We start from the raw sequence: 15035 nt of genomic DNA on the forward strand, positions 1-15035 counted from the left end.
TGACTGCTGAAACACCCCAGCAGAATAAGGAGCAGTGAGAAAGGCAAAGAGCCACTTCAGTGGCTGCAGGCTCACAGGGCTGGAAGTTTCTGCATGAAGCCCAAGTCAAAACCAGGCAGGCAATTGGGATGTAGCCTTGAAAGGAGAAACAAATAAATCACTAGCCTTCATTTTCTCCCATTCAGGAGTTGAAATTTAAAGGGGAGCCCATCAACTTGAAATAAATCATGTTTGTAATTAAAAACATATTTTCCTGCACTGCTTACAAGCTTTTGGATGATTAATAAGGCCTTTTTCAAATGACTTTAATTCACACTAATTATGCTGCTTGTTTACCCCAGTCAGTAATTTTTCTTGCAGGGAGATAAAGCTACCCCAGGAGGAGGTCTCCCTTCAGGGACCAAGAGGCAAAGGACCCCAAGGGAATTGCCTAAGGCACCAGCAACACATGGGAGGTCTTTTCACTGGAGCTGGTTACACGAGTCATGCTGAGCACTCCCAGGACTTCTTTTGCTAAGCCTGACTCGGACTGGGTAAGATGAGGAGACATGAGCTTGTGCAGCTCCCAGAGGCCTTGAGCTGTGTTTTGCCTAGACCTTGCCCGAGGTGCCAACCTAACCAGGGAACCAGACTTTGCAGGCTTAGCATGAAAACATCCCAGCAGCTGCACAGCTCCTGGGCTGAGTCAGGATTGTGCCTGGCAGGAGTCAAACATGCTCAGAAAGACACCTCACCTCCTGTGTCCTGGGCAGGTGCTGGGAAGTCTCTTAGCCCTTTAGAAAATACAGTACCACAAAGGGAAGATTGAAGTGAGACATGAGGAGGAAATTCTTCCCTGTGAGGTTGGTGAGAGCCTGGCCCAGGTTGCCCAGGGAAGCTGTGGCTGCCCCATCCCTGGCAGTGTTGAAGGGCAGGTTGGATGGGGCTTGGAGCAGCCTGGGCTGCTGGGAGGTGTCCCTGCCCATGCAGGGGCTGGATCTAGATGATCCATAAGGTCCCTTCCAACCCAAACCATTCCATGATTCTATGACTTCTCTTCCCAGTTGTGTGATCCCCTTACAACATTATCTGGAAGAGCAGGATAAATAGAAAAAGCAATGGTGCATTTCCATTCCCATCCCAGCACTGCAGCCTTTGAGGTGTGAATGGATTTGCTGGGTCACCCTTCCAGAAGAAGGGCTGAAACATCCTGCCCCAGAAGCCTCTGGACAGCAGACATACCCGTGGGGTGACACAGATGTGGAAGTCAGGAAGGGATCATGCTGCAACAAGCCCAGCAGAGTGTTGCTCCAGCCCCTTCCCTCATGTCACAAACCAGGGTGCTCCTGGTTTGACTCCCCAGGACTCCTTCAAACTCTCCACAGGCAGCACTGATGTTTCCTCATCTTTTTACCCTTTCTCCCCTGTTTCAAGACTGCAGTTATTTCATAACCTACATGTCTCTCTCTGACAGTTATTCTTAGGCAACTAAGTGTCTAGTTAACAAAATAGACATGCTTGGTGCAGCAGGACCTGCTCTTCATCCAGCACTGCACATAAAACAGACCTTGTTGTTCCATGAGACAAGATACTAGGCAAGGCTTTCCCTTCTTGAGAGATGAGAGCAGCCACTAGTAAGCCTCATAACAGCAGAGGAAAAAAACCTGTAGGTACCCAACAGTGGCCCAACTCCTTCCAATCAGACCCACAGCAGCATGTGAGTTTCTGTGGCAGCCTGATTTAGATGAACCAAACCAGCACTAAAAAGCATGACCACAACATTTATTCCAATACCTGTTGCACCACACCCTGAAAATAAGAAAAGAAATCAAGATGAGATAAGATATTTGCTGTCAAAGGTGGGGAAATACCTTCAGAAAGCTGCAGTGTTGGCTCCCTCTCAGAAATTAAACAGAAGTGGCAGAGATTCTTTAGATTTCTTACCAAAACCAGGTGTCTTGTTGAACTGGGGGTTAGCACAGGACAGGCAGGGCAGTGCAGCTTGGGAGCTGCAGCCAGCAGGGACAGTTCTCACTTTCCAAGCAGATAAAGCAGGTAACTCTTTGTAAACTCTGACCCCACCAGCTGCGTGGGATTCTCTGCACTCTGGAGGTGCCCCCAAAACTGGCATCAACCCCAAATCTTTGACAGCTTGAACCCTGTTCAATATGAATTGAGAGCACCTGGGCTATAGTGTGCTAGCTCCTTAGATGAACACTCTTGTGGCCAGTGAGGGTGAGGCAGCAGCATCTGCTTTCTCCACAGGGTATCTCCACATGAGGCATCCATGGAGGAGCTGGCCGAGGGAAACCAGCACGTTCTCCAGTCACATCCTTGAGCAATGTATTTTAACTTGTGGATTTGCACAAACCTGAATGAGCAGAAGGCAGCTGCAGGGGATAAGCTGGTGAAGGGATCCATGTTAGGCCTAGTGACCAGTTGCAAAGAAGAACAGATTTATCAGTTGCTTGGTTTCTGTTCCCAAGACAAGTGTACACCACAGAGGGAAGGCTGAAGCTCTCCTGTTTCATGTGGAAATCCAGAGTATACTCACTACTCAGCTTGCTCAGCTGCTGGAAGACAGCACAGCCATTTCTTATCTTAAAACCATACAAAATTTAAAAAACTCAGCCCATGAGCAAGTCACCTAAATTACTGCTTGGTCTCAGAACATTTGTCCTTCACAAAACCCTCCTGAAACGGTGCTAGGCACTGTAAAAGGCACTGAGGGAGGTCCTGTGTGGGCTGAGCTCCGTAGGACAGGAATGCAGTCTCCCCAGCAGGAGGAGACAGTGCACGGGGCTGGGAGGAGGACCCGGCATCCAAAGCACGTGCCCTTTTCCCCTCCTCAGAGCTGCGGGGCCTCGGGCTTGCGGTACTTGCACTGGATCCACACCCTGTACATGGTCACCTGCTTCCCCCGGTTCACCTGCAGGCGCCGATCTACCAGATTCTGGATCTTCTGCAGCCCAGCTCTTGTGAAGAGATCATCCAGTTCATCTGGAAGCAATGAGAAGGAGACTGAGGATGACAGAGCTTTCATTTAACTGAGCCCTGCTCACACTCAGGGTATAGTGGCCCTTCCAGTGCCTGAAGGGGCTCCAGGAAAGCTGGGGAGGGGCTTGGGACAAGGGCAGGGAGGGATGGGATGAGGGGGATGGATGAAAACTGGGAGAGGGAGATTGAGGTGAGACATGAGGAGGAAATTCTTCCCTGTGAGGGGGGTGAGAGCCTGGCCCAGGTTGCCCAGGGAAGCTGTGGCTGCCCCATCCCTGGCAGTGTTGAAGGGCAGGTTGGATGGGGCTTGGAGCAGCCTGGGCTGGTGGGAGGTGTCCCTGCCCATGCAGGGGGCTGGATCTAGATGATCTTTAAGGTCCCTTCCAACCCAAACCATTCCATTATTACAAATGATGTTCAAAGCTGGGCTGGAGGGAATTCACCATCTCCCTCTGGCAGGGAAACATAAAGATCCAAAGGGATGTAACTACTGCATTGTGGGGGGACTGAGATCACAGTTTCTCTAGTTTCCCTGGAGTTCACCTTCTACCAAGGGAGGAAGGAATTCCTTGGAGGACAACTAGAATTAGAGACTCAACAAAGAGAAAACAGCTGCAGCTTCAGACATGGGTATTGCCTCTAGTAACCAATTAAAGGAGCATCTTCTGGCGAGTAGGGACAGATCCATCCCTCCTCCCTTCCTCTCTCTCCAGAGGAATTTCAGAGTCTGCAAGAGCAAAGAATGGGATCAGACCCAGGCTTTCAAATGGTGGCAATGAGATTTGTGCTGTATAGGCTGGAGGGGAATGGGATTCATTAAGGTCAAGTTTGGGGAAAAAAATCCTGAAGGAACCACACCCTGTTGGGGCCCAATCAAAGCACCAAGAGCCCTGGAGGCTGCAACACTTGGACTGGCAGGTACTTCTGACCAAGCAAATAAGTACCACAGAGCTGCAGCACTCTGGCCCTGGGCAAAGCCAGAGTCAGTCCTGCTGAGCAGCAGGGAGCTTGTTCAGCTGCAGCCTGGGAGAGCCTGTGATTTGTGTGGAGTTTCTGCAGAAAAGGGCTAACAGGTCCCAGCTTGTGCCCTTTTATCAGATGTTTCCCATCCTGAAGCGTTTGCCAAACACGCCTGAAACATTCATTTTGTTGTGACAAACAAGGCTTGTGTAGTGGGGAAGGGACCAGCTGGTTGCAGTTGTGGCACTGCTGCAAAAGTGCCCGTGCAGAGGGGCCCGTGGTGGCTGATGGTGCAACTGGTGACAAGCAGGAGAACACAACCCAGGGGGAACACCAAGCAGCAGCAGAACTGGAGAGGCTGCCTCAGCTCTAGGCTGAACCACACCCTTCCCATTTCCTCATGGGAGAGCAGTAAAGTGAAGAGAAATTCCTTCAAGTGGTGTCCATCTCACTGCATCTGCTGCAGGCAATAAGATTCAAGGAGAGCTCCTCCAATCCCACCCTTCCAGTCTAGCCAACACACTCTTTCTCTAAAAGGATTTTATAAGGAATTCACCAATCATAGAATCATATAGGTTGGAAAAGACCTTGAAGATCACCCAGTCCAACTGTTAATCCAGCCCTGCCAAGGCCACCACTAACCCATGTCCCTCAGCACCACATCTACATGGCTTGGAAATCCCTCCACAGATGAGGACTCCACCACTGCCCTAGGCAGCTTGTCAACCCTTTGGGGAAGAAATTCTTCCTAAAATCCAATCTAAACCTCAACATAAAGCCAAGGCTTTGAGCAGCCTGGTCTAGTAAAGATGCTCCAGGTCCTCATGCAATTGGGACACACTCAACATTTCACACCGCTCCCAGAAAGACAGGCTGGAAAGAGCTAGTGGCAAAACTTGAGGGCACATGAACAAAAAGAGGTGAGGGGAGTCAGGGGGACGTCTTCTAGCCTCCTACCTTGTGTGAAGAAGTAGACTCTGGTGCCATCACCTCTCACATAGAAGTTATCAGAGAGACATTGACCTGAGGACAAGAGGAATTTCAACAGTTACCAGCTATGATTTAAAAAAATCAACAACTGCCATCCCCCAAGAGGCACTGCTCCCAGTACACACAAGCTGCCTCCCCAGCAGGGCAGACACTGCTCCAGAGAAGCATCAGCTGGGAGTGATCTGGCAAGGTTCCCCAGGCTCCAAAATCAAATACCTTTCTTAAACCTGAGCTGGGCCAGATCATATCGGCCGTAATCCCGTAACAAAATCATCCCTCCTGGCTTCAGGAGGCAACTCAGTCTGTCCACAATGCCTTGCATCCTGAGGAGGAGACCAAAAAGCAGTCAACATTCTGCAAAATTCCTTAGCCTGCTTTTCAAAAGGAAGGTATAAAGTTTTACAGATGCTTCAGTGTCACTCAAAGAGCCCCCAAATAGCAGGACTTTCAGACATGGGTGGGTTGGTTTTATTTGGCCTCTTTGTTTCTGACACTCCCTGATTCTGCTTTGCTTCCTACAGTGATAACTTAGCCTGTCACACAGCAGGGATGAGCTGCTCTCTCTTATTAATTACAAAAGTGTCTCAGCTGGTTCCTGTAAAACAACTAAGAAGTGAACTTGAAGGAAAATGCTGTGAAATAAAACCAAAGGGAACCAAAAAAAAGAGACCAGTGTAGTTCACACCAAGATCACATCTGTGTTCTGGACCTGTCCCCTCCCTTCCTTCACCTCCCCTGAGAAATTCATCTTGCTCTTGAGCCTTCCAATCCAGCAGCATGTTTTCCACAAAGGGGTGCTGAGTGTGGCTGAGGTTCAGAGCAGGGGAGTGACTGTGATGGCAGCAAGACACCATCCCTTGCCACTTCCAAGTCACACCCACCCTGTGCCACAGGTTGAACAGAAAGTACCTGCAACTGTCACTGGCTGAATGGAAAACTGGACCAGACAAACGTGAATTTTCCTTGATCTGAGGGGACCTGCAGCTCTATAGGCATTATCTTCTGTGAGCAGAAGGAATTATTGAAACTTACTTCTCTGGGAGAATAGCTGAGAGGACAAAGATAAGAATGACCACGTCAAGACTCTGGGCTGGCATTGGGAAAGGACTCTGGTCGTTGCACAGGTCATGGACAAACACAAAGCAACGAGAGGGATCATACTCTGCATTGGTCTGTAGTGGAGGGGAGAGAAATCAGAGCATTAGCAGCAGCCCCTGGTCTCAGTTTTATCTGGACATGATGAATCCTGGCTGCCTGAAGTTACATTTTTAGAAATCCCATTTAGACTTCTGCAAGAAATGGTGTGTTTTTCTCCAGCTGCTGCTGCAGACTGCCCTGTGACCTCTGACAAGTGGCAACTTGGCCTCTGCTGCTGGGCTCCCCATCTCATCGTGGCTGGTTACATTTGATATTTCCTATATTCCCATTTCAGTTCTGACCTGAAACTTGTTGGCAGTGTTAGTCCTTTGACTAAATCCCAGCCTCCTGCTCCCCAGACAGCAGCATCCCTCCTCAGCTGCCTGTGCAGAAACAATCAGCCCACCTTCCCAGAACTGCAGCAACACACACACACACACACAAACCAAAACCAGCTCCAGTTCCTGTTAAAAAATATCCTGAATGTTTTCAAGGTTTAGCAGTTACTCAGCTGAAAGAGCACTGGATTTAGCAAAGCTCTGCCAGCCACAGGGGAAAGCAAACCTGGCTGACTTGCCTGCTGCCTGAGTGACATTTTGAGAACTCCAACCTCCCCTATTCCTACAATTTTTGATGGCTCATTCTCCTAATATACCAGAACAAGGGGCAGCATCAGGGCTAGCTAAAAAAAGTGAGCTGCCAACCCAGCTAGGCTGCTGGTGGCAGCTGTGACATACTTGGGGTGAATGTTCAATTGGCACCAGGTGCTTCCTACCTTCCCAAGTCCTCATGGTGTTTACCTGGACAAGATCCACGGCGGTTGTAGAAAAATCACAGCAATAAACAAAAAGGCCTGGGTCACTGAAATAGATAAAAGAAACCATCACCATTTCTATCAAGGTGCTCCACAGGAATTAAGAAGTGTCTCAGAGACACAGAGCCAGAAATCCTGGGCTTTAGTCTTTCTCTGTCAATCATGCAAAGTCTGGTTGAGCGTGTTGCTCCTTTCTGCCTCAGTTATCTCACAGGAACTGACTCCTCACTTTCCCTCCTGGAAAAGCAGAGACACTAAGTAAGGCCTGCATGAAAATGCTTTCAGGATGAGACATGTAAACACCCACATCATCTTCTGATGGTTGCATTCTAAGACCAAAGATTTCCAACCTCAAAACACAATCATCTGAAGTCGCAGGCACCAAAGGTACCATGTGCATCTGGCCTTGCTCTGAGATGCCCTAAACTAAAAACACAGGCAGCCCTTTCCCAACTGTTTTCCAGAGGCTGGTACATCATGCAGGTAAAAACTGACTGAAAACTACTTACTTGTTGGTTTGTAAGATTGGGAAGACTGTATTTCCAGCACCACAGCCAACCTGCACAGACACAGCACATAACACTTAGTGAAAGTCACTTCTGCAGCACATCCCAGGCACCTGATTTCAGATCCTCCTTCTACAGCCACAGAACAAAGAGCAGCTCAGGAGTGACAACTGAGCCCAGCAGTGACCACCTGCAAATCTCACTGCAAGATGTGATTATGTTCAGCTCTGAGGGGCAGGCTTCTATATAAGCATTTCTGGGAAACCTCCAAGCCAGTTCTCCAAGAAATCCTATATATATTGTTACTCTTTTGAAAACTGTTGTGGCTGGAATCCCAAGTGTAACAACCAGTGTGAGTCACTGGCCTTGGAACAGTTGCCTTCACTTCCACCAGAGCAAGAAGTTTGCTTCACTATAATCACACCCTGCTGTTTCAGAGTTCCCTTCACTAGATGGCTCTTCCTCAAGTCACAACTATGATCCTGCCTTATTATTCCTTCTGCTTGTTCCCACCTGAAGATAGCTCACACAACGTGCTTTAGGAATGTGCCTCTGGGGGTTTAAAGGATCTGTAGCATTGAAACAGACCCAGCAAAAAACACCACTGGTGGCTCCAAGTGACAGATCTTACTGGAAGTGCTCAGGTGAGGCAGGAAAGCCACACAGATCATACTGAAAGTGCTCAGGTGAGGCAGGAAAGCCACAACGACCCAAGAACATCCAAGTCTGAGGAAGTCTTGAAGCCTCAGATTAAGTAAGAGAAAAATAACCCAAAGGACAGTTCATCTTGACTCTCCCTGGAAGGGCAGAACTTCAACAGAACATGAAGCATTTCACAAAATCAGTGATATCCACAGTGAGCAAACTAGAGTTGGCAGAGCTAAAGGTCAGAAGTCTAATATTTACAAACCCTACAGCCTTTTCTGGGACAAACTCTGGATCAGCCTGAGATTCCCTGTTATTCCATGGGCCACCAGGAATAAAATCAAACAGCGTCTGTTTCATGGTTGTGTTTCACACCTCCCGAGGCAAACAAGAAACACCAAAACATGCAAAACAAAAATGACAAGGGAAAGCCTTCTGCAGACAAGGCTCAGCCTCTTCAAAAGATGACTTTGAAATGCTTGTTTCAACAACTGATAGTAACAGTTTGTCTTTTTAAACACAGAAACTTCTCATGGTCCTTGTGCTCTGCCAGTTCACAGTCTGGACCAAAAGAATCCCAACAGACTGACCCCAGCTCCAAGCTGCCCTCCTGCATTTCACTGACTTCAGGCAACCATCCCATTCACTTGCTGTTTGCCAGTGAGACATATTTTTATGCCCCAGTCACACTAACACTGGTACAAGGGACTGGTTGGTGTGTGACAGTTTCACAGCCATTACCTCCAATATCCGGTAAGATGCTGACGATCCCGGGTAATCTCCATCCCTTTCCTTCAGCTCCCTGCACTGCTGTGGAACCAGCTCCTCTGTGCACATCTCAGCTGTGCTCTTCACCAGGTTTAACTCATTCTCTGCCCTGCTTTCCAACGAGCAGTGTCCATTTTCACAGCTTCCAAGCCCTCCATCGTTGGATCCTTCTTTGTTCCTAAATTCACGCACAGAATTCCCATTTTGCCCCAGGTTGCTGTTTGGAGCCAGCTCAGGAAATTCAGTGAACAGCCAGTGCCTGTCCTTGAAGAAGCCATTTTCATGGATTTTATAAAAGTCATCCCAGTACCTCTTAGCATTCACCTCATATTCCTCTGTGAACACAAAGACAAAGGTCACCAGCAGCCACGGGAGAAGGTCTCAGACAGTTCAGGGAGGGATCACTGCACAAACCCCTCCAGGGACCTGCTTGGGGAAGGGTAGGGCTGGAAAATCCCCTTGTGTCATCCCCCAGAAACACTCAGCCTGCCTCCTCACAGCCTCTTTGTCAGGACTGAAAAAGGGAAAAGAGGTAGAAGAGAAAACTGACTCCTGGTAGGAGTTCAAGGCAGTTGGCAACAGATTGAAGGAGACTGGAATGAAGAAATCCAGGTTTTACTTCCATCTCTAACACTGACTTGTTCACTTCACTGGAACAATCCTTTTGGAGCCTCCTGACACAAAGTGTCAAGCACTTACAACCTCTAAGGAACTGTGTGACAGCTCCCTGGAGCTGAAGAGCTCCTGTCCAACAGGCTACCCCTGTTTTTATCTTTTTTTCAGGTGGAGCAACAGAAACACGAGGCCAGCAGGCAGGCCTGGCAGAAAGCTCAGCCAGCATCTGTGCAACATTCCATGTTTTACACAAATGTTGCTGGAGTTCTTGTTTTCCATAGTTCTGTGCATCTTAAAGAGCATCACACATTTGGGAAATTAAAACAGAAGAGGGGAATATCAACAGAATGAATCAGTGTCACTGAAGTAATAGTGGAGAGATCAGGTGGACAAAGGATGATAAACATTCACTTTAGCAGCACTGGGATTTTCACAGCAGGATACATCCCAGTAGCAAGATGGGAGCTGGAAGAACTGGTATAAAGCCACGACCTCAGGAAACTGGATTCACCCTCAGAGTTATTTCCAAACACCTTCACAGATTTCAGCTTAAATACAGTTCATGGGGAACTATTTTTTTCCATGGGAAGTTAGGAATCTCGCTGGCTTCCTGAATTCTCATCCATGTGATGAGTTCCCTGTCCTGGGAAAGAAGAGGTAATGATGTGCTTGTCATCACCTGGAGGCATCAACATCCATGGCCAGAGATCCCAAATTCAGTCACATCCAGCTCCTCCTTTGCACAGCAATCACTGCATTACTGGGTGCAAATGACTCTCCCACAATTAATGATCATGAGTGTATAAGAGAGTGGATAAACCTCTCTTCAACCTCTACTAAGAGCAGGGTTAATTAAAAAAGAAAAGCAGGCATCTTAAAATTGGAGATGAATATTATCTGAACTGCAGTCTATTTATTAGCCTTTCTGAAAAGCATTTGAGTGTTTAGAAGATACCTGAAGGGAGAGAGGAAAATGAACCAGGCACACCTGGAAAAATGCAGAGCCTCAGCCAAACAGCCCCAAAACTGTCCCTAACAAAGGATGAGAAGTCAGTCATCTCTCTATTTTTAGGAGGATCTATCTCTGAAGCACAAAGAGCTATATATAAAAAAAACCTCTTTACCTCAACTACAAGGGTTTTCTCCTTTGAAGCAGCCTTGTCCTTAAACCCCAAGCTGAAAGAAATTATGTGTGATACCAGACTGGAGCAGCAAATTTGTGCCCGTGATCACAGCTGAAAGTCAGCAGGGCCAGAGCAGTTGATTATTTGCACAAGAGAACTAACTCCATGGCTGCTCGTGTCAGAGGAGGAAGTGTTACTGATTCATACCCTGGTGCTCTCCTATCTCAGCTGTCACTTCTTCCATGTTCTAGCAGGGTTTGCAAGGGGCTGGAGATGCTCTTTCACCTCACAAGAACATCAAGTCCTGATTCCTGCTGTTCCCTAACAGTCCCATGACAGCCTGACTGTACTGGGATGCTCACCTGAGGTGCTGGGGGGTAAAATTCCAGCCCAGCCACCTTGGGTTCCCCCCATTTTTGCCACGGTAGAAAGCTGAACAAGATATTGTGTTTTTCCTGTGTTCAATTCCTGTGAAATCCTGTTGGATGCTCCTGAATAGCTGTTACACTCCAACCCACACAAGTGGAAGCTTTATTTAAAGCTCACCTAGTGTTTTCCAAGCACTGGAATAAAGATTCAGTAACCATAGAACTGCAAGAAATCAAGGGCTGGCTGACAAATTCATGCAAGAAAGAGATTTAAAGCAAGAAAAAAAATGACCACATTACATTTTTCAGTCTGTTTTCCTGGACAACCTCTGCCAGAAAAGTTCACCTAGTACTTGCTTCAAGGTCCTGTTTGTAGTATTAGCTCAGGGAGACACCAGCATTCAAGCCAGATTCCTCCAGAGGTTTATTTTTGAGCAGGACTCTCAATTTCTCTGCTTATCTTGCTCAGGACACCCCCACAGCCAAGCCCATACTCACCCTTTCCCACTGCAGAAGAAGGGCAAAGAAAAAAAGAAACTGTTGAGAAATAAAAAGAGACCCCCAGAGAACCCCCCTGAATTGCATGGGGGCTAATTATGGAGCCTCAAAAAGAACCCAAGCAACTCTTCTTTGCTCCCAGCCAAGAAAAACATCTTCGACATTATCCCACAGAACTTCTCTCCTTCTTCAGAACAAATTCTGACAGCCCCAAGAAGTCCACAGAATAATCCAGCCATCATGACCAACAGCCTGTCTTTGTTCTCCTCCTTGGACAGGACTGATTCTCAAAATACTAGACCCTTCAGGCACATTTGGCTGGGCTGGCTTCCCTATGTTTCAGCCATCCCATTGTCTCCACACGCTTCCCACTGAATAGGAACCATCAAAATTTGACTGGGCTCCATTGTTCAGGCTGGGAAATCCATCAGGAAGACCTGACAAACTGCTCCAGCAGCAAATTGCTCCACAATTTCCTAGTTGCATATAGGTCCTCAAAGCATGACAGGCAGCATCCTTTAATGTTAACCAGATTTGAAAACCAACTCGACACAATGGGCATGACAATAGAAACTGCTGGATACTTCTGGGAATCCAAGAAATTAGGAGGGTTGCTCTTTGGGATAATTGAATTTCCTATTGTGAGCACAACTGGAAGCTCTAAGGGAAGTGTCTCAATAGCTCCAGTAGTGTTCAGTGTTGCCTTACAGATGACACACTCAATTTCATCTGAACAAAAGGAGCAGATCCTTCCTAGAGCTCAGCAGGGCATGACAAGATCATCATCAAACAAGTCTCTTATCACCCCAAAGAGCAGGAGCCATTTCACCATCATCTAGGGGATGGTATCCAACTGGTGTGGAGGAAAGATCCATTTTTAACCAGCTCAGAACAGCTTCAACTGTGTCATTTGGCTGTGGAGCTTGATTCAGATCCAGGCAAGCTCTGCATTTTGGTTGTGCAAAATCATAGAATGTCAGACTGGTTTGGGTTGGAAAGGACCTTAAAGATCATCCAGTCCCACCCCCTGCATGGGCAGGGACACCTCCCACCAGCCCAGGCTGCTCCAAGCCCCATCCAACCTGCCCTTCAACACTGCCAGGGATGGGGCAGCCACAGCTTCCCTGGGCAACCTGGGCCAGGCTCTCACCACCCTCACAGCAAAGAATTTCCTCCTTCATGTCTCACCTCAATCTCCCTCTTCCAGTTTTCATCCATCCCCCTCATCCCATCCCTCCCTGCCCTTGTCCCAAGCCCCTCCCCAGCTTTCCTGGAGCCCCTTCAGGCACTGGAAGGTGCTCTAAGGTCTCCCTGGAGCCTTCTCTTCTCCAGGCTGAACACCCCCAGCTCTCTCATGACACGAACAAAGCAGCTCAACCCAAGATGACTCCTCCCAGCTCAGACCATTCCTGTTCCAGTAGGATGAGCCTCTGGAGAAGGTGGAAAATTCAGAGAGAAGTAAATGAAGAACAGAGAGATTCCTCCATTTCTCTTTATCAACAACCAGCTAATGGATATTGAATGATTCAGGAGAGGGGAGAAAGGAGGGATAAATGCTGAGCACAAGTAGCTCTGGCCACACTTTGCAGGCACAAGGCAAGAGTTCCCATGGGAGGACACCCCCAAAGTACCTTGTTTGTCTGGTGGCAGCAGCTGGGAACTGTTGTCTTCAACTTTACTCCTGGCACTGGCTTCCTGCTCTTCTGACCATTCCACGTGATCCCTGTTGTGAAAAAGAAGATGAGCTCCTCAGCTGAGCCCAGCAGGGCAAGCAGAGAGAAAAGCAAGGGCCAGGCAGCCCTGCAAGCTGCTGAGCTTTGTCACCATCTCTGCTTCTAGCTCAGCAGCAGCACAACAGCCACCAACTCTGTCCCCTTCTCCTGTTCCCTGTTGGATGCTCAGCCAAGTTGGAAGGAAATTAGTCCTTCCTGCAGCAGCCACGAGGGTGCTCAGCACCAAGAGGCCTCCTGGAGGAGCTGCCATCCCACCCCCAGGCAGGGAGAAGCCCTTGTTCCTGCTCAGGTGATGGCACAGGCAGGTGTTTCTGGGCTCTCACTCAAGCAGGTTCATCAACACAGACCCTCTGATTCAGCTGGCCTGGAAAATTACATTTGCTTTCTCAAATTAAAACCAAAAAAAAAGGCAGTAGGGTCACTTGGAAGGTGAAGGCTTCTGTTAATATTAAATCCAATGATGAGAAAAACATGCAGGAAGCTTTCAAGCATGAAGTATTAATAACTTAAAGGTGCACAGGTAGTTGTGTAGTCATTAAAGTGATTGACTTGGCCTTTTTTTCATTAAAACAAGGGAGTGAAAGGCAGAATACAAGGAGCAAGCAGCACAGCTCTGGCCTCAGGAGGGATCGTTCTGGTAATATTAATTCACAAAACAAAGACTTCAATGTCTGAGAAAACCCAGATGATTACAAGTGTTTGGAGGAAAATGCTGTCGAGGAAAATGCTCCTGTTAGAGACCTTTGATGTGCTCCCAAAAGGAATGACAAGCTGATACATGCACATAGGACTTGATCACAAGTTCAACAGGCACAGTTCTCACCAGGGCAGAGCAGCCTGAGACCAACACTGGGGACATTTACTGCAACAACAGTTCCCAGCAAAGCTGAGAATCTGGCTGCTTGACTTACCTTGAAATAAACAGCAGCTTTTTCCAACCCAAGCCCTCCTGCTCCAAGCGACCACCTGCCCCAGCTCACACCCTGGGGCACCAGGGGGTGACACCATCTCTGCCCAGTTTCCCCATTAGTTCCCCTCACGGACACAGATGGGGAAGAACGAATTCAAGTCGCTCAGGCCAGTTTGTTCACCACAGCAACCCAAACGACTGCTACAAGGCGAACCACACTCTCCTGAAACACCAAGGGAGCCTGAGGAAGCCCAACGGCTTCGGGAGCAGCTGGAGAAGGCCCAGGACCCCCCGGGGGCAAACACCCCCGAGCACCAGCCCCACAGGGCAGGGCCCTCCCAGCCTCCCACCCCCCCCTCTCCCGGGTGGGCGCTTCACGGGCCCCGGGGGCAGCGCGGGGGGAACGGAGCCGGGCCCTGGGCAGCGCGGGGCTCCCCCCGCGGCCACCCGGAGCCCCCTGAGAGAACCCTTCAGCCACAGGTGACCGGCGGGGACGAGCCCAGCTCGGCCAAACCCCCCCCCCCACCCCCCCCAAATAAAAGCCCCGCGGGAGGCCCCGGGGGGGCGCGGAGCGGGCACCGGCGGGGCGAGGAGGGAGGGGGAGGGAGGAGGAGGAGGGAGGGGGAGGGAGGAGGAGGAGGCAGGGCCCGGCCTCACCAGGCGTTGTGCTGGAAGAGGCGGGCGGGGTCGCTGAGGAGCCGCCCGCCGAACGGCCGCCCGGGCGCCGCCATGACGGGCTGGGCGGAACCGGAAGCGCCCGCCCGGGGCGCGGACCGGAGAGAGAACCGCGGCGGGGCGGTCACGTGGGGCCGGGCGGTCACGTGGGGGGGGGCGGGGCCGGGAGCGGCGGCTGCGAAAGCGGCTGGAAAATCGCTGGGAAGTGGCTTTAAAATCGCCTTTTTTTGGGGCTTTTCTTCGGCATTTCACACCGCGGGGCGGAGGGGAGGGCCCGGCCGCCGCTGTGCAGCGTTTCCCCGCTCTCGGTGGCGTC

At 49.5% G+C, this 15035-nt stretch overlaps 1 protein-coding gene across 1 annotated transcript; it reads right to left on the minus strand.

The window, feature by feature from the left end:
* Positions 1 to 1740: 1740 nt before the first annotated feature.
* On the minus strand, positions 1741 to 14786 carry METTL2A (methyltransferase 2A, methylcytidine). Its single transcript, XM_051640419.1, has 9 exons — positions 14702 to 14786; positions 13033 to 13124; positions 8770 to 9131; positions 7387 to 7436; positions 6864 to 6924; positions 5959 to 6098; positions 5143 to 5249; positions 4894 to 4959; positions 1741 to 2979 (listed from the first exon to the last, which is right to left on the minus strand). The coding sequence occupies exons 1-9, from the start codon at positions 14773 to 14775 to the stop codon at positions 2828 to 2830; spliced, it is 1104 nt and encodes a 367-aa protein (XP_051496379.1). The 5' UTR covers positions 14776 to 14786; the 3' UTR covers positions 1741 to 2827.
* Positions 14787 to 15035: the final 249 nt, after the last annotated feature.

This window comes from Apus apus, chromosome 25, assembly GCF_020740795.1.
Source record: "Apus apus isolate bApuApu2 chromosome 25, bApuApu2.pri.cur, whole genome shotgun sequence".
In the NCBI taxonomy this organism is placed as follows: domain Eukaryota; kingdom Metazoa; phylum Chordata; class Aves; order Apodiformes; family Apodidae; genus Apus; species Apus apus.